The sequence below is a fragment of the Cystoisospora suis genome (genome assembly GCF_002600585.1).
Source record: "Cystoisospora suis strain Wien I chromosome Unknown contig_23, whole genome shotgun sequence".
In the NCBI taxonomy this organism is placed as follows: Eukaryota; Apicomplexa; class Conoidasida; order Eucoccidiorida; family Sarcocystidae; genus Cystoisospora; species Cystoisospora suis.
In genome coordinates, this window is record NW_027152825.1 from 43,573 (window position 1) to 61,893 (window position 18,321).

General features: G+C 55.5%; 3 protein-coding genes across 3 annotated transcripts; 1 reads left to right on the forward strand and 2 right to left on the reverse strand.

Annotated features, from left to right (window-relative positions):
- Window positions 1–33: 33 nt before the first annotated feature.
- Window positions 34–5,251, forward strand: CSUI_000049 (uncharacterized protein; the record flags this gene model as incomplete). Its single annotated transcript, XM_068060284.1, has 8 exons — window positions 34–1,572; window positions 1,954–2,117; window positions 2,773–2,857; window positions 3,594–3,810; window positions 4,103–4,235; window positions 4,537–4,613; window positions 4,734–4,836; window positions 5,100–5,251. The coding sequence occupies exons 2-8, from the start codon at window positions 2,090–2,092 to the stop codon at window positions 5,249–5,251; spliced, it is 795 nt and encodes a 264-aa protein (XP_067927732.1). The 5' UTR covers window positions 34–1,572; window positions 1,954–2,089.
- Window positions 5,252–6,918: 1,667 nt separating this feature from the next.
- On the reverse strand, window positions 6,919–16,705 carry CSUI_000050 (uncharacterized protein). The gene is made up of 2 exons (XM_068060285.1): window positions 8,932–16,705; window positions 6,919–8,598 (listed from the first exon to the last, which is right to left on the reverse strand). The coding sequence occupies exons 1-2, from the start codon at window positions 14,821–14,823 to the stop codon at window positions 8,041–8,043; spliced, it is 6,450 nt and encodes a 2,149-aa protein (XP_067927733.1). The 5' UTR covers window positions 14,824–16,705; the 3' UTR covers window positions 6,919–8,040.
- Window positions 16,706–17,420: 715 nt separating this feature from the next.
- CSUI_000051 (uncharacterized protein) lies at window positions 17,421–18,321 on the reverse strand (the record flags this gene model as incomplete). Its single annotated transcript, XM_068060286.1, has 1 exon — window positions 17,421–18,321. A coding segment is annotated over one exon (480 nt), but the record flags the coding sequence as incomplete, so codon positions are not given.

Consider the following 18,321-nt stretch of genomic DNA (forward strand, 5'->3'; position numbering starts at 1 on the left):
GCTGGAGGAGCCTTGGCGGTATAGCGCTTGACAGCTGACATGGGACGTGGCAAAGCACGGTAACAGGTCCTATTCAAGAGTGTCCCCAGAGTGAACGGTATTTCGGACCGGCGGGGAAACACCGCAGGACTCTTAGGGTTCACAACTCCGATGGGAGGGTAGTTCGTGTCAAGCGCATCGCTTCCGGGTCACCAGGAATGTTTTTTCGGTGACCCTCTCTGCCGTCCCGAGAGAATCCCGAAGTTGCAGGCACCTGAAGCGCCAGGGCCTCAGGCTCGGGTATCAGGTGTCTGATCGGAGGGGGGTGGGTTAAGCAGACCGGGCGTTTCGAAACCCGGGTATCTGTCTGAGCACACAAGCGTCAAAGCGTCGTTCATTGTACCGCGACGACGATGAGCTTGCAAGCAAGCAGTTTCTGTTCGGGTCGGCTTCCCAGAAGGGTACATTGTAGTGGACTACGAGAGACAGGCGACGGTCAGATCATCCGAAATCTGTCCTCTCATTGCTGGTGGCTTGCAGAAAGCGTGGATACGTTCCCGCACACAGGGCTCGTGTGCGATCGCCGAACTGCTGCGGTTGAGGGGCCTGCATGCGGTGTGGTGAGGATCGCGCTTACCCTAAACCCTAAACTGTAGTCGGACAACTGTATGCTGTTCCCGCGACAGACGTAGCTCGTCTGCCGGTAGAGAGGGGAAGAAGTGGTGTTCACGTAGAGAGTGAAGGTTTTAGCGCAGCTGGAACGTAGGTGACAGCCAGTCGACTCGCGTGAGCAGTGGGTACGGCTGGGGAGGCAGGATAGGAGATGCCACTCTCAGTCTAGCTTGAGTTCGGCGGTTGCAAATAGCTAATCATATTGTTTTTCCGAACTGAACCCAGCAGAACACTGGGAGCGCAGCCCAGGCTGGCAAACTGAATGCTGAGACGTAGGGCCGCCGGTTCCCTGCTTGTACAGTAGTGGAGAGATGTGGCGGTTGGCTCCNNGGGCGCGATGGAGCCGGTCCCACCCCTAAACCTCTTCAGTTCGTTTTTCGTGTTGTGTTTTACAGAACGCTGGTGTAAGTTTGTCGAGTTTACTCGAAGGTAGTGAACTACTATGTGGCTAACTACATGACGGCGCACCACTGTAGGGCCCCCCCTAACCCTCGACATTTCCGCACCGTGTTTGTGTTGCCTCTACAAGCTTCGGAGCCGACTAGAGACGTCCAGCATACATGTGCTGCAGCTGGTTAGCTAGACCGAGAGCCACTATGGACCTTCGTCACTGCTGATGTCACAGCAGGCGACAAAGACGGCTTAGGTCTTGGCCTGCGCTGTACGTGTGGAGGGTCGGTTACCGATCCGACCCGACGCATGTCTTCACACAAGGGAGAAAACTGCGTGCGTCCCAGCTGTTCCTCCCCCGTGCCGGTTTGCTGGCAGCGACAGGAAGCACGTGCTACTCTAGCTTTCTTTTTCTCTGAAGAGTTTGCAAATCCGGTGTTGCAGGTCCCGCGGCGGACTGGTAAGGGGCAGCGTCCGGCTTGTACTTCTCTAGAGTCACAGTCGATTTCCGCCCGCCGCGAGAAAGAGAAAGTGAGGAGACGAGACACCATATGACTTTTTGGCTGGTCTGCTGGACAGCCTAGGCGGTGCTCGTGCTGCTTTGGCGACGGAACAGGCATCGGATGGCAATTCTCTGTCGACCTCAGGTGTAGTGTTTCCGTAGACTGAAGTCAGCATATTTACGGGCACGCCATAGCGTCCACCTGACGCATTCGGCGTTTGAAGCAAGAGCCGAGATGACAGGGAGAGCTGATCTTTTCCGCCCTGGTCTGCTTAGATTTTCAGTGCAGCCGCGCAGCATAGTTTTGCCTCTGCGTGTACACTAAAGAGAAGGCAAGGAAGTGGTGCAGCTGAAATCCGGAGAGCACGCAAGAATGACGTGGCAGTAGCTAGGTTCTGCATGTGGCTCAGGATCGGGGAGAAGGTACGGCGGAGAACTTCGATCTCGCCTGCTCATTCTGCACTACGGCGGTTGCTGCTGCGGCGGTCACTCCGAGGAACGACTCAAAAGACGCTCTGTTGTCCCTTGCAGCCTGAAACAGGCGCCATGGACGTCAGGAAGGAGTTTGCAGATGGTAGGCGCTCACAAGTGGGCGGCGTACAGGGAGTGTTGTTTGGATATGCCTTAACTTGGGCTCCATGCCCCAAAGATACTGTGGTTTTCCCTATGGTTTTCTCGCGAATCGACAGTGTGCCGGGCATTCGGTGCTGCGGTAGCTGTTGTGTCCGAATAGCCGTCCAGTCTCTGTTAGTCTTTCCTTCGGACAATGCCCCATCTCCTTTATTGCTACGAACTTCTAGCGTGCACCTTCCTTTGTTTTGGTGTAGCGAGGAGAATTGTGAGCTTGTGCGGGAAGGGTGCTGGGGTTCCTTTCCTCCCTCCGACGTACGGGGGCTGCTGGTGTGTTGCATCCCTACGGCGAGATCCCGGTCCTTTGTCTGTTAGTGCTTTTGACACCCCTCCTGCAATTTTTCTCTGGGCGTACTGTCCGTCTGAAGCCCAAAGAGGGAGGTTCTTTCATGTCCATCAGTTAATTAACGGCAAGAAGGCATGGAATCTCTTGGTTTGCGGCATTATAGTTAGTTCTTGATGCAGACACTCCTGCACACTTCGTCGGTATTGCTGTTGATTGAGAGCACGGCTGCGGTCTATACGCCGCAGCGTGACAAAGGCTTGCGGAAGGTGAGTTGGTAGTCTCCAGGTTTTTGTTCTGGCGTCTGCCTTTGCAGGGGGCATTCCCAGTGATGTGTTAGGAGGCTGCCTGTGCGATGATCTCGGCCTCTTGAACGGGGACTGGACCATACTGTCTGACAGGTTAGTTGGAGTGGAACCGGGGCTCTGCTCCGTAAGAGAGGCGCGATGTCGGTTCTGCGGCTCCTTGATCCGCAGTACTGAGTGAGAGGGACAGTACCAGCAGTCTGCTTGTGGAAGGCAGACCTCTGGTACTGTCCCTGCTGTAGGCACCAGAAGTGGTTCAAAAGTTGCTTCGGGAGAGGTGCACTAGACACCTGCGAAGTCTGGGTGGCCGCGCGAACACGGCGATGGTGTGGTGAGGTCCCGTTACTGGAAAGCGATAGAGACTACAGTTTCGCGGATGAAATTGTGTGCAGTTACCCCAGGGATTCGCCTTTTTCTCTTGGTTCCGATTCTCACGTGGCCAACCTTAAAGAGACAGAGGACGGCGTCTGACAGAATTATGAGGAGATCCATGTGTTAGTGAACAAGTCGCAAAGGAAGCTAACGTGAAGCGTTCATCTGGTCGCTGGTGCCTTCTCACAGCCAGTGAGAGGCACCGGACCGGGTCTTCCTCAATCAGCCCTTCGGATGTCCTGGGTGCAGCTGGCTTTGGGAGAAGCTCTGCTTCAACCCTCACCCAGACTGCACCCAGGGGTTTGTCGGGACTAAATGGTGGCTGCGCCGCCGGAGCGCCATACGTTTGTCCAGTCTTCTCGCATTGTCACGCGCACCCACATGGACGTCTGGTCCCTAGCGTCTTTCAATGGCATTTGAAGCTGCAGCTGTCATATTTTGTGACATGCCGGGTCAACAGGTCTGGTCCGATGACGGACATCACGGAAATGCTTGGCCTGGATAAGCTGGACCGAATGTCATGGGAATTTTCAATGCAGATCTCGGCGCCTCGGCTGTGCCTTTCTTATCTAGTGGAGGACGGTCACCCCCTTCTTCGGGTTGATTGCCACGGTCAGCTCGGCTTCGAGTACATCAGAGACATTCGCTTTGACGGACAAACCAAAACAGGAGTCCACGTAAGCGAACCCGTTCGTTGTCTTGTGGCAGATCCGGTGAGGCCAGACCAGCGTCGTTTTCTGTCTAGCAGTACTATGTCCGTGCCTTCATAACTGCGCGTATGCAGCGGCAGAGGGCTGCAGTTGCCGTGATCACCTCAGTTTGTTGAATGGCACGGAGACAGGCCGGAAGTATAGAGTTACACGTCAACCTGCGGACGTCACGGCAATCACCCAGAACTGCCTGCTGCTGCACCTGCACGCTTGAGTAACGATTCGGCAAGCAGTGGACCTGGTGGTGTGTTGACTGCAGCTACGTGACTTGTTCCCTAACCCGCCGCTGTCTCACATGTCTTCGGGCCTGGACGAGGGAGAGCTTCTAGCTGTCAAAGATGGTAGCAAGCTTTTCGTCAAGTACACCATGGAAAAGGGTGCGTTGCTGGCTGGTTCGCAACCTGCCTAGTATGATACACAACTGTGCGGGACTAGGGTCACGCTGAGACTGGCAGAAAGGTTAGGCTGTCGGATGAGTTGTTGATGATGACAGCCAGCGACTGGGCCGTACTACGGAAGAGGGCAACAGTAAAAAGATAGTGATGAGCTGTGTCGCGCATGTTTCCGGTGCACCGTCTGCGAATACGGTCGAGCTCCGCGCACGTAAGTCAGCATTCCCTTCGCCTACACTGGGAACGAAGGTGTGAGACCTGGCATTGTATAGTTCTGTCCTGACTTTCACTCTTTTTGCAGGGACTCTGTACATGACTCGTGTTGTGCTCTCTAGAGACCCCCAGTCTCGGGTTGAAGGCCCTCTTACTCTGGCTAAGGTGAGATGTACCGTTCTGATTCAAGTTCTCCATGCTTTCGACTGCAGGAATACAAGTGATACTGCGGAGAGCACTGTATTTTGACTTGTGCAGTCGTTTCCTGATAATGAGTGCCCTTAGTATACGACTGCAGAGTGCCCGGCGAGCCACTCGCAGATCGAACAAGGCAGTTTAGAGCATCAGTGGCTAAACAGCAGGCAGGAAGAAGCATACATCCGTCAAAGTGCGTCCAGTTTTCTGATTGCTGCACCACGTTAGAAGCCGCGCTACTACACACGTGTCCCTCTGTGGTGACGGGGGAAGCGGCCGGGTTCAGGCCTACACTGAAGGCATGTTTTCTTGTACGGAGTGCGGATGGAGGGACCAACACAACGCGGCACCGCAGATCATCCAGTCTACCTCAAGTACTTGCAGAACAGCCCATCAAAAGAATATGGTTCAGCTATCGTGAGGCTCCGCTTTTTCGCAACTGCTTGCTTGTCTCAGTACTGCATCGTGAACAAGATGACAGGAGACAAGCACGAGGTCTACAGGTTTCACAGGAAAGCGTCGGCTTCGAGTTCTGGCGAGCTTCACTTCTGATAGAGTTGACGCGAGGTAGCAACGGCGAAAGAAGTCCGTCTTGGGAAGATCCATAACTGCTTTTCGCAGCTCGCGTTGTCTATCCGCTTTTCTCTTGCCAAGCAAAGTTTGTGTTGGTGCAACCACTGTTCTCACCTGCGGTAGCTGGTAAATTTTGACTGACCCTTGACTGACCCCAGCTGCAGACCACAGGGTCCATTCCTGGAAATCGGCGGGCATACCCCCTGAAAAATTAGAGTTCCCTCCCTGTTCAGCGTCGTTTGCAAAGGCTGGGCCAGTGGTCGCAGAAGAAAAAAGAAGGCCGTTGGTAGTCAGAGACAACTTCACGCAAACATTTCACCCGCAGCTGGCCGGACTGTCCCCGGCTCTACCATTCCCCCCCGGCGGAGTTCGCCGCATCTGTCACAATTCCTCTTCTCCACGGGTACGCCCTTGCCGTCTGCAACGATTGCCAGGAACTCGTTCCACACCACCGCGGTACCGGAGTTGTCTGTTGTTTGGTCACGATGAAAAAAAGATTGGGATCCTCTTTTCAAAGGATGCGGGGGCCGGACCTGTGTAGAACGTTCCACTAAAGCGAAGATCTTTCAATCAATAATGAGATGTCAGACCGCACCTGTGTCCCAGCCTCAGGGAAGGCTCGTCTCTCGACTATTGAACACATGCTGATTGGCCTGCCTGGGCTACAGAGAAATTTCAACACGTCTCAGTCTTTAGACATCCGAGAACGGGGAATCATCGGGCACATACAGCAAAGTGAGCATGAGCATCGCTGCTCCGAAGCACAGAGTGCCGTCTGTGCGTTGCGGTGTCGTCTCCTGGACTGTTGTACAGGTCACATCACACGGTGCCGTTTGCTGGGCTATTGCGATTGCCCAAGCTAGCATACTCCAGAAGTGTTTGTTGCACTCATTAATAGTCACATGTGGCTGGCCCGTTACAACGTCCTCAGCCGCCGTGCTACGACAGTAGGCGTGGCGTCGGTAGCTGTTGCGTCCAGGAACGTTCCTGAACGAACCTCATGGCCGCTTCCGAGAACGCAACCATACCAACGAAACTGTGGTACGAGGAACCCGACCAACCGGCTTTCTTTCGGACAAGTGCTATTCCGTTGCTGGCGAGGGAGCTAACCGGTCGCGCAGTGTACAGGGCCGCTGAACCCGTGCCTGCTTCAAACGTGTTTCTCTGGCTTTGGTAGAGAAGCCCGTGTTAGCCCGTGAACCTGAAGATTCTGTAACTTTCTTGAACATCAGTCAGACTGGTCGGCCAACGGCGGCTTCCGCCTGCGGTCTCTGCTTTTCTTTTTTTTCTGATCTTCAAGAAACGTAACCCGGAATCCAAGTAACGCCACCTAAGGTGCAGCTAACCTAAAAAACTAACCCTGCGAAACTGCTTTCAGGCAAGTGCGACCGCACGTCAGGAGAGCTGCAGCTATGAATGTGTCGCTCACCCGCGAGCCGACGCGGCAGCGCAGAAATACAGCCGTCCAACCTAGGGAGACGGAAAGACAAAACGGTACGCGAACGCCGTTCAATATCGACTGCTAAACGGGAACCACATGCCGACAAAAAAGACGGATGGTCTGCTAGGCACCCAACTACCTGGGTGTCCCTAACCGGCGCGAACAACCTGCTAGAAACAAAACTACGGACTTGGGGGTACGCACATCTGGTTGCCCAGGCCAGTGGGTGTTCGTTCTCACCATCAAATGACCATGAAAATAACGGGAATCTATTCAAACTCCGAGACCCCGACACTGAACACACTCTCATTTTCAGTCCCGGTGAAAGGTCCATACAGCCATCCCGACCCGCCGTCACCCAGGCTGAAACGTGTAACCATACGATTACGTACTAGGACGGGCTCGACACCATACGCGAATGCAAACATATACCTGTTTCCGAGCACATTCACACATACAGGTGCAGCAGGGAGACTTGGCATGAAAAGTGTGAGCATCCAGCGGCTGCTGAGCCAAGCAAGAGCGACACCGCTGCCCGCCATTCTTGACTCCACGAGTGTCGCCTGGTAGTGAAACTCACTGCCATCAGTAACAGGAACCTCTCCGGACACCAAAACGGGAATAGGAAGCAACACAATAGGCCACCTCCCCCCACACTCAAACAAAAATCCTGTAGCAGTGCCAAGTTGCCCGCCCCCTGACTTGAAGGGAAAGCACTATGGCTTGGAAATACAATACTACGGACGCCTGCGCATAAATTGGTGAAACTTTACACTTGAGGTTCCAACAGAACACATCGTGTAGTTGCTAGGCATTTGCCCTGTTTGTCTGTCTTTGGTCGCGAAGCTCGGGAAACCATGCTGTGGTTTTTTCCAAAGACGCCGAAGACAGATACATGATGCGTCCTCCTGGCCCAGGCACAAGTGCCTCCGCTCTTTGCACCTCCGACTTGTAAAGTCAGTTATAAATGTAGAGCAAACGAGCAAATTCCTTCTAAAAAAAAACATTGTGATAGTGATATTCTCTACAGCTGACCCAGCTGCGGCATTGTTTTCTTCTAGCACGAAACAGAGTGGCACCCGCAAGAGGCACAGAGATGCGGGAAGTACGAGTGACGAAGCCCCACTGTCTCCCAACAGAACAAAAGAACAGAGAAAGGCACACGAACAGAACGCAGCATTGATGCCTTACCATCGTCCTACTCACGAAGAGCAGCTGATACAGAAACGGTACATCACTTAAGACAAGCCACATGTACGGGCCTGGTCCTGCCCTCTCTGCAGGCGGCGTGTCTTGTATGACCAGGTGACACCATTACTTGATGAGAGATCAAACAGCAATCAGATCCAGGATTTCTGTAGCATACTTGAGACTGAACGAGCATTACCCTCCGACCGCGGCGGCCGCCGTCCTCTGCTGCTGTTGCTGCCGATACGTGAAAGCGCGCACAGGAGTCTCCCGGGAGGCGTGATGATGCTGCACTGCTTGCTGACTCAGTTCATGGCCTCTCCTCGTCCCTCCACATTCCGCTCCTGAATTTCCTGCTAACAGGGCGCCCGTGCCTCCACCTGCTCTCCCCCTGGCACCGACGTCCAATCGCTGAAGACCGAGCTGTTGTTGAGTGTTGCTGCCGGCCCCTCCTGTCCCGCTCTGCAGCGGGCCGCCACGTAGAGACGCACCGTTGTGCTGTAACAAAGTGTTAGTTGCCGATGAGAAGTGGGCGCTGTGGCCCGGAAGCAACGCGCCAGGTAAAACGCCGTTACTACCGCTCGCTACTCCAAGACACGAAGAAAGATCTGAGAGCAGCGAATGAGAGGATGGTGTTTCCACTTCATCAGCGGGATCCGTGACAAGACGCAAAACGCCTTCAGCCACTTGATCATCGTCTGTGAGCGTTGGCTCAGGAAAACCCTGCCACGGACCTTCTTTGGCTTCTCGCACCTGAAGGACACATCAAATGAATACAAGAATCTCAGGCGAAGAAGGCTGAAACAGCTGACATGGAATATTCAGATCTACAGTCTCTTGTTTCTTCATCATATTAAAAGTACATGACCTTCCTAACGAAGCCTGATCACACTCTCGTGTGCGGAACCGTCATGGAAATGACGGTATCGCTGGTCGCTATTTCATCACGACTCTATCTCTTCTGTCTGTCAGGCTGTAAGAAACCGCTGACCGAGTTATACATGGGCTTCCCAATGCAAACTTTTGACGTGTGCACGACGGAAGCACGTCTACTCGACGGATGAGCTGATCGGCTAAATAGCGCACCTGGTAGTCAATCCCGAGTTCCTTGAGAGTTGTTTCAAGACAGCCTGCTAAGCACCACGCTTGAATGACAGCCTCTCGACGAGGAGATACTCGACTGATGGCGTCAATAACGAGCATCTTGCATTTCTCGAGCTGCCCCTGCTGGAAACGACTGTAGAACTCGAAGCATCTGCCGAACCATTTGGTTCGAACAAACATTGGTGTGACCACGAACCATCTGCGACGCGGATTTTGAGTACAGACCCGTTCCCCGTAACGCCACAAGAAGAGATACGCGGGCTTCGATCTCACTAAGATGAAATGCTGTTGATGCTGTTGCTGCTCGACCGAGTCAGCACTGGCGAGACACACGCCACCTTCTCCGCCGTTACCGTCTCCCCCCTTTCCGCCGCCCGTCATCCCCCCTCCCCCGCAAGATGAACTCGCACTAGTAAAACGCGTGCTGCTGCAGCTGCGTGGACGACTAGTGCTGGCCAAGCTGATGTCATGGCAATGCCCTGCAGCCTTGCCTCCTCCCCCTCCTCGTGTTCCTCCTGCCCACCCGATGAGAACGCTATTACTTTCTGGAGAAGGCGCCGGGTGAAGGCACGCTCCTCCTCCTCCCCCGCACCCACTGGCTGGCATCCGGCTCAGGTTGTCCCCTTGGGCCCCCGAGGCCGCGTGACCTCCGTCTTTCGCGACATGATTCTGCGCACTCTCGTACGAGCTCTCTCTGCTCCCACTTCGACTGCGACAACCGTGCAGTTGCGGTGGCATCGCATTCTCAGTGTCCACAACCGTCGGCCCCTCTCGTCTAGACAACGTGTTCTGCAGACTGCTGTTTCTCCGGTGGATGGCACTAAGAAGAAGCGAATCTCCTCCTGCTGTTAACTGTCCCTTGCCTCCACCTCCACCACTGCGTACGCCTCGCGTCCTACTTCTGCAGCTGCTTGCGCTGCTTCCCCGCGTCGTGGTTGACGCTGTGGACAGCGAGCTGCAACAGCTGCTGCCGCATGTATCTAGGCTTTTCGCGCAGGGGCACACGTTGCCGCAGCAGGCGTGGTGATGGCCACAGCAGCATGCACTGCAATTCTGTGTCTGTGTAGCCTGCGGCACAACATTTTGGGGTTGCTGCAAACGGAGGGTGATCGTGTGCCTTGGAATGAGCAACCTACCATCACCACCATTCGGAGTAGGGCGCGTTAACATGAGGGGTGCATCAACAGTCAGCAAACCGTCTTCGGCTAATAGATTGACATCCCGGAGAGCACGTGTGCAGCCACGAAGAAGACCACGACGTCTACACAGCCTACCATTGCGGCCAAGCCACTCCTTCGGAAAGAGCCACGCGGATGTAAGACTGCTGCTGCTACTGCTGCTGCTACCCGCCGACCGAGAATGATGTGCAGGCGCGGAAGAAAGAGCGTTTGAGCTGCCGCACACCAGAAGCCCTAACCGACCAGTTCCTGTCCCCTGAGGTGACGCTGTGTTACGAGGAGGAAGCTGCGCCACGATAACAGGGTTGAGCGACGGAGAAGAACTAGCAACCAACCCTCCTAACGCAATGCCAGAGGCTGCGTTGTCTGCGTTCTCCAAGTTGCCTTGGTTATGAGCATCGGTTGACATGTTCCCGCATAACAATCCCGCTTGTCCGCCGCTCCCTCCCCACTGCGCTCCCGGTCCGCCAGTACCTAGACACACCTGCATTATCCTCGTCGCCCACGGCCCGGCGCCAGTGCCACCTGTCCCAAGCTGCGGGTGCGGCAACGCTGCGCCAGATATACGACTGCCTGTAGGCACTGGAAAACTAGCTGGGCAGCAAGTAGTTCCCCCGGCTGCCCCTCGGTCTGTTCCGGCATCGGGATGGTGGTGGCGAGATGAGACGTTTGGAGACAAGAACAGACTGTTACAGGCGAATGATCCCGAGCAATCTCCGCCTCCACCAGAGGTGTCCTCTCCTCCACTCGGAACCCCTATCCAAAACGAACTGGAAACAGGAAGAGAGTTCAACGCGCACCCTCCATGCGAAAACGATGGATTCGGGAAACCAGGGCTACATGGACTCTCGACAAAGCACACTTTCTCCTCATCCTCATCTTCATCGGCAGCGCGACGATGACCAACCACCTCGAAACTCTGTACCCAGAAGCTTTCCGACATTCCTTGCTGGGGAGGCTGGGATCCGGAGAAATTCGATAGGTTTGTTCCCCCGCCCCTGAGACTCTTGATAGCCGGGCTGTGGTGGTGCGGAGACACGACACTCGCACAACACAGAGAGCCGCTCCTGTTTCTTCGAGCGCCCCGCGCAGTGAGAGCTAGACAATGAGAAGACGCGGGTGGGCCGATTACTGCAGCTGGTCCTACTCCATCTGAGGTACCCGAGCTTACTACACGGGCATTCGCTACACCTGACATAGCTCCTCCCCCCCTACAAGCAGAGAATGCATGACCTCGTGTTGGTGGCTGTGGTGTGCAGGCTCCCCCGCTACTGCCACAGTCCATCGGCAGCAACGGGGAAAGATCCACACCAGTGTTTCTTCTCACATGAGTATCAACAACGCTGTTACCATTATCCACATGGACTGTATTTTTATGCGGCTGCACGAGAACGTGTGGAAGAAAAGACACGGCAGTAGCACCGGCAGTTGGAGACCCTTGCTCCACCGCTTCTCCGTAATGACGTATAACGCGTTGTCTTTTGGACGAAGGCGGCACTAGCAATCGTCTAGCGTTCATTGTGTCGCAGTTATGAACGTCACCAGGGTTATCTCCGCCGTCGAGTGGTATCTCTCCTCCATCCCCTCCATTGCCGCTGTCGTACGCCCTACCCTCATCCCCACCACACGCGATCTCAAGCACCGACGCTTCATCATCTCCTTCCGCGTTGTTCTCCCCTCCATCGACCTCTAACTCTCCAACTACACCAGAACACGCATTCACCTGGCTGGATGCACTCACGCGTCCTGCCGTCGTCACGAAACCCCCTGCCTTCCGACCCGGCCGCTTTACGGCCGTCTTGGAAGCCACACATCCACCCCCCGTGCCCTGGTGTCTTATTCCGCCGCTGACTCCGCGGCCACTATGAGTGTGTCGGCCTCCTCCTGCAGAGCCGATCACACGCACAACAGCCGAGCCGTTCGCAGCCCCGCCATTGAAGCTTGTGCTGCTTCCGTTCGGCTGATTACGGGAGCCGCCCCCCACCATCGTGGTTCTCTGTACAGCCACAGCTGAATCAAAGAACAAGTGACTCTCCTGTTTCCGCGCTCCTCCCTGATGACAATGGTCATCAGCAACACGCTGGTCCACCGCTGGAGACGATAGCATGCACAAAGAAAAACCCCTGGCCACCCTCACGCCCTCGTCGAGTTCTCGCCCACAGTGAGGTCCGCTGCGTTCGATGCTGTACACTCGAGCAGGAAGGCAAAATTCGGCCGAGTGTCTGACCGGGCAATCACCAGCCGGCCTCACGCAACGGGGGCCAGAGGCTGCAAGCCGTGTAGGTCTAAGCTGTGACAGATCGCGAATGGAAACTTTCGATGGTGAGCAACCCTTCGGTGCGCGAAGGCGTCCGGGAGGGACAGACGAGCGAAGGAGAGTCCCCAGCTCTCTCACTGGGAGCGAATGACTTAATATACTCGCAGTCCGACGACCAGCTGAGGGAGAGAGGTCCGAAGCAGGTCCAAACAGACCCCTGGCAGTTCCTAAACCGTCGGTCAGTCGATAGAGGCTCGTATGCTCAATCAGTCCCCCCCCGTGTCTTTTGATCTCGGAACCGGTCCTCCTTCCTCTACTCCCTACTGTGCGTGTATCGATGTGACCCCGAGATGTCGAGACAGTGTCAGCCTCACAGAGAACCCCACAACCTCTCGCTCCGTCGTTTCCTGAAAAGCTCTCCCGGAGCAGAGTACAGCTTGAAGCGCTCCAAAAGGGTTTCACGGCGTACCTAGTCTTGTTCCCTGAAAAACACGGAAAAGCTGTTGCTACACCCGAAATAGTACGCCCTAGTAACGGCTCTGCACTCCAGAAGTTTAGAATACGCTCACCTGAGTGACACTGTCCACCCTCACGCCTCTGAGTGGGCTGCCACGGGAGGGTATTTACTACACCAAATGAAGCCCCTTCGCAACCGTCACACTCTTCTTCTGACTGGTCGGTCTCACTCTCGCTTAGTTGCCCCTGGCGCACCTCCCCTACCTCGTCGAGCCCGTCAGTTCCCTCCTCAACCTCTCCGTCGAACACAACGTGCGAGTCGTCTTCCACCACTCGTGCTACGCCGAGAGAGTGATTCACCTCCTCACTTCTCGGATCCCCGTCCAAAACACACGATATTTCACCAAAAGTCCGTTTCTGTTTCCGCTGCTGAGGGAATTTCGCGAAGTTCGCTCCTGCATGCGAAGCTGCCAGAACGCCCACTGCAGAAACTTCGTGACGGGCGTCCCTGCCCTGGACTGCAACTGGGCATCCACCAGCCTCACAGGCAAATGAAGGACGTTCTGTAGCCGGCGTACGAGACCCCGTAAGACCCACTTCTGCAGATTCTTGAGCCGCCGTCCCGCCACTCGAGTACAACGGTGGTAACGCGCTGCTAGCCAGATCCACCCCCTCTTTCTCACAACCACAACCACCGCCTGACGACAGAGTCGCCAGCGGGGCCGCTGCCCGAGCAGTGGATTGATAGAGCCTATAGCTATTTGTGTAGAGCTTGTTGTTGGCGGTCAATGAGGACGACCACGAAGCACTCCGAGATGCGAGAAGGGGGTGGCTCGAAACAACGGTAGATTCCAGCAGCGGCTTCGCCCAGGCAGCCACTGTAGACGCGGAAACTGAACCAAGGGACTCACCCTCGGCAACCGCAGGGTGAAACAGACCAGGGAGAATAGAACCACTTCGGCCAACAGGCGCACTTAGTCCTACCTGAAGAAACCGAACGGAAGACGAATAACGTGCAAACGATGGACGGTTTCCACCCGTGGTGTCCCCCCTTTCCACTGACCACGGAACACTCACACTAGCCCGGGTTGCACGAGCATCAACTGCATATCCGCCGCGGCGGCGGCCATGCGGGTCGGCGGGTATCGTACAAATAGTTCTTGCAGACGTGCCGACACTTCGATGATGGGTGCAATCACCGTCGTTAGAAAGTCCAAACGCAATCGAGGGCTGCAGATACTCGTGTACGTCACTTCGCACGTGTCCAAGGTGGTGGTGGCGAGCCGCTTGGGAAGCAGCCGCGGCCTCCACCGGGGCAAGCTCACCAAAGAACTTCAGATGCTGTTGCGGTACAGAGTGACACTCATTCGAGACCAAGGCAGAAGGCAATGGCGCTCCCCCCTCTGCTGCCCCCCGCGCCAGACCACATGCGCCCGCAGCGGGCGCCCAAGACGAAGAACTCCCTTCGTTGGTGACGGAAACGCAGTTCAACGCTTCCTTCAGATAAGGGAGCAAGCATGGACTCAGGAGCGGCGAAACACGAAGATTTTGAGGAGACGATACTGACAGGCCCTTCGCGGGGGACGAACGATCCTGCCTACTGACTGCCGCGGCGGGCGATGAGACGTCACCCGGATTTCGAAGCAGTCGCGGGGCGCTTGACAGCAAACGCGAGAGAATACCGGGAGCTACGGAAGAGTACTGCTGGTCTACAGGGAGGCCATGAAAGGATGGCTGCACGCAGTCACCTACGAAGCTAGTTTGTATCTCGCCGCGGGAAGAGCGTTCAACCGGGACTGAAACAGATCGAGGAACTCCTTCCGCGCTCCGCATGAACACCTGATTGGGACAGGAGACAGAAGAGTAAATCACTCCGCTCTGCTGTCCTTCAGAGTGACCAGGGCACGGGAAGTCGCGAGGAGAACGTGAAGAAGAGGACGTAGCAGACGATGCGATGCGGGTATACCAGCCGGGCTGCGCCATCGAAGTAGCTGATCCCACATACGCGCGTGTCTGTGACCACGCAGGGCTCTTACGAGTAATCAGTTGTGCGCATATTCACATCGGGTATGGCCCTGAGGGAGCACGCAACGCCACCCCCGAAATGTACCAGAGAAGAGGCGGCACATGCCAGGCCGCTCCGAAAAAACTAGAATGACGGCCTAGAAGCGCACCGCCTTCGGCCGCTGTATGGAAGCTAGGAGGGGAGGTGGGGGAAACACGCCGGAAATAGAGAGAGCTGCTAAGCGATGCTTACTGGGACGGGTACTGTCCGTGCGGAACACATGGAGCGACTCTCCGTCCAGTGATAGACTGATGGGCCGGAAAGTGGAGCCACACAAGGAACCCAGACTGTTACTACACCGCATCCGCGCCGGTGACCGCTTGATGTAAACACCGAGGCCGAAGCAGGATTCAAACTTCGCCCGCGCCGAAGGATAGGTATGTAAGAGGATGGTGATGACATTCCAAGGCTGCCAGCTCCCCTACATCACAGAATGCGACAGAAATCCGTGGTGGCTTCAAAAAGGAAACACCCACCTCGGGAAACAAAGCTGAAAAAAAACGGTCGAGGGCCTTTCTCAGGAGTTGAAAAAAAGGTCACTATTCCGTCCCTGTTTGAGTTTCGTAGCCACGAAAGAACAACCAGCGAAAGACACAGAACCGTAAAAACGATCCCGCGAAGTCATTGGTGCAGACCGGCGCAGTCAAAACTTCAATCAGCAAAGAGAGGCAACCAAAACTGCATCCCCCCCATTCGTGGTAGTACTATGATAGGAGTACAGAGAGACGATATTCACGACAGTGCCCATAGCGCGGTGTAAGCACCGAGCCTGCGCCTCCAAGAAATGGCTGCCCCTCCTCTTCAATTTTCGAAGGAGGCACGACAAAAGTTCTCCTTTCACGTTAACGACACAAAACAACACCTCCCTTTTGGTTTTGAAGAGGTGCCGCGGGCGGACACGCTGTCAACACAGACCAGCCCGGTCGCTGCTGCTACCCGTGTTGGTTGCAACATACCCGTGTATTGCTACCAGGAGGGAGGCGCTCGCGCAACGCGGATACCATCTGCCGACATCCGGAACAACCAAACACAAGTTCGGCGCCCCAAAGCTTGAGTAAAAAAACGCGAAGAGGCTGAGAGCGGAGACAAGGATAATCCTGAGCCTTGACAGAGATGTATGCCCGCGTAACCGCTCAGAAAGAGAGCGGAAGAGTAGCGCCGCGCCGTATTCTTTCCATAGCCTGTCGGGCACTAGGAGGGTAAGAGGGAAGGGCGTCTCCGGCCAGTAGTTCAAATGAGACACCACGTCCAACTTCGTCTCCTCACGAAATACGCTGGCATTTGTTTCTCTAGTCGCTTTTTCCGGGCATAGACTGGTGTGAATGGAGAAGCACCAATCACATCTCCAGAGCGTCCGCTCCCCGCGTACGGACGCTGCTCGAACCTTGTACATCGGTTTACAGCTCACGGGACTGTCGTGACGGCAGAGTAGTACTCACGTCCGAGCCAGTACAGTTGGTTTCGCAAGGCGAACTGTTCACCCATACTGTCGTCACTGGTAGCTCCTGCATATGGAACAGTGGCCTGTCATTCGTTTGTCAAAGGAGGGACGGAAGCGGGGGGGACGGCACATTACGATGACGAAGTTCGGAATTCGTCAGCGTGACGGATATATTGTACTGGCAACTTTCTCGATCTGCAGGCGTCTCGCCTTGTGGTACATTACGCTCTGGTCTCGAATCTAAATCGGCTCTGTGCAGCGCTCGACCGACTGCGGCGGCATCATTATCACTCGGGAGTGTTTTGATCTCACTCTGGGGGGCACAAATAATCTACAGGGCTTTGCAACTGCGTTTCCTCTGTCCAGGTGGCAGCTGTGCCTGCTACGTTCTTGCGCCCTGAATTTGAATACCCGGGATCTCCACATTAGTCTAAAGGAAAGCCAAGTATCCAACTCCCGAGAGAGAACTGCTGTTCCTAGCCTCCCAGGAAGCGTTGGTGCCGGCCTGTGCACCCGGTTGCAGTTCTTTGGCGCTCTCCGCGCTGCAGTGGGACGAGAGCATGGCCGAGACGACACGTGACCGATCTGAGTATCCTCGCGTAAACGGCGAGTGATGGAGGCTTTGGTTTCTCCGATGCGCAAACTACTGGGAGGGAGACTCCGCACCCCGGACGCGCGGGTGTTTGTCGGGACGCTCCTACCGCCTCATTTCTTTCTGCACTCAAATGAATGAGGTTCCGTAATGCTCGGGCGTTCTTAGCTCAGCACTCGTTAGTCCCTGATCCTGGTCCAACCTAAGCCTCGGCATGTGAAGCGGCTTCGGTCCGCCGCCGTAGAACAGTGTCTGCCGAGTAGCAGCAGCTTCGCTGGGCGAGTGTACAGTGGGACTGCCTCCACTGCAGAACTGACCAGCCTCCTTGGCAGCCGATAGCTCATGCCACAGAAAGGACTTGAAGCGAAACAGCTCCGTGCGATCTGTAACAGTCCTAGATGTAACGAATTTCGAACACAGTTGTCCCTGACGAAGACACGCTTGAGAAATAGTATTTCCTGCCATCCACTCAAAAAGACCAATCACCTTCAACCGCGAATCGACTTCCGCCTTCAACGTCAGACTCCCTCTAGATTGCTGCCTCCTTATAATGACTCAATATGGAACCTGCTCAGCGGCCGTAGAAAGATCAGTCGCACCGGCCGTCCCGAGGCTGGGCGACCGCAGAAGCCCGGAAAACTGGGTCTTCGTCTTCCCGGCGGCGTTTGGTGATTTTGCATAGCCCGCCCGTGAGACGGCAGACACCCCTGTCACACGCCACTGTGAAAAGGCCTGTCAGGGGTCACCCTGCTGCTTTCATCCAAGCAGACCCAAACAAACCTGATGGGTCAGAGCCGGAAACTCCTCGTCGCGGCGAATGCATGGGCCACTTAGTATCTGCAGAGATGCCCAAACCGCTCGAGCAAAGTAGCGTCACAAAACCTGAACAGCGCCACCCCGGCTTCATCTATCCGAAATGCAGATCCCCTCAGATACGAGAGCGTTCCTAAGGAACCCCGCAGTGGTTGTCAGGTCTGAGTTCTGTATGATGTATGTCGCCTCCCCACCGGAGCTTTGGGGCTCAGCAAGAGACTCTAGCTGGGCAACGAAGTTTGCTTTTTTCTCCTGGGCTGAACTGGCAAGCTTCTTTCTGTAATCCAAAGCTTCTGACAGGAACCGAGAACACACAGCGTCTACAGCCTCGTGCCGGTATTCCTCGGGTGGGGGTCCACCCACACTTTTTGCCGCAAGGCACAAGTATATTTGTAGGCACCTGATATTGCAGAGATGTCGCAAGTACTTGTTCTCCTCGTCGGTCTTCCGGCAGTCATTAGGGTGTCGCAGCACGTCGCTTCCTGACGTCGCACTCTTGGCATGCGGATTCGGGGCGTGTGCTGGTAGCGCCGACGGAACAGCTCCGCAGACTTCTAGCTCCAAGCTAGG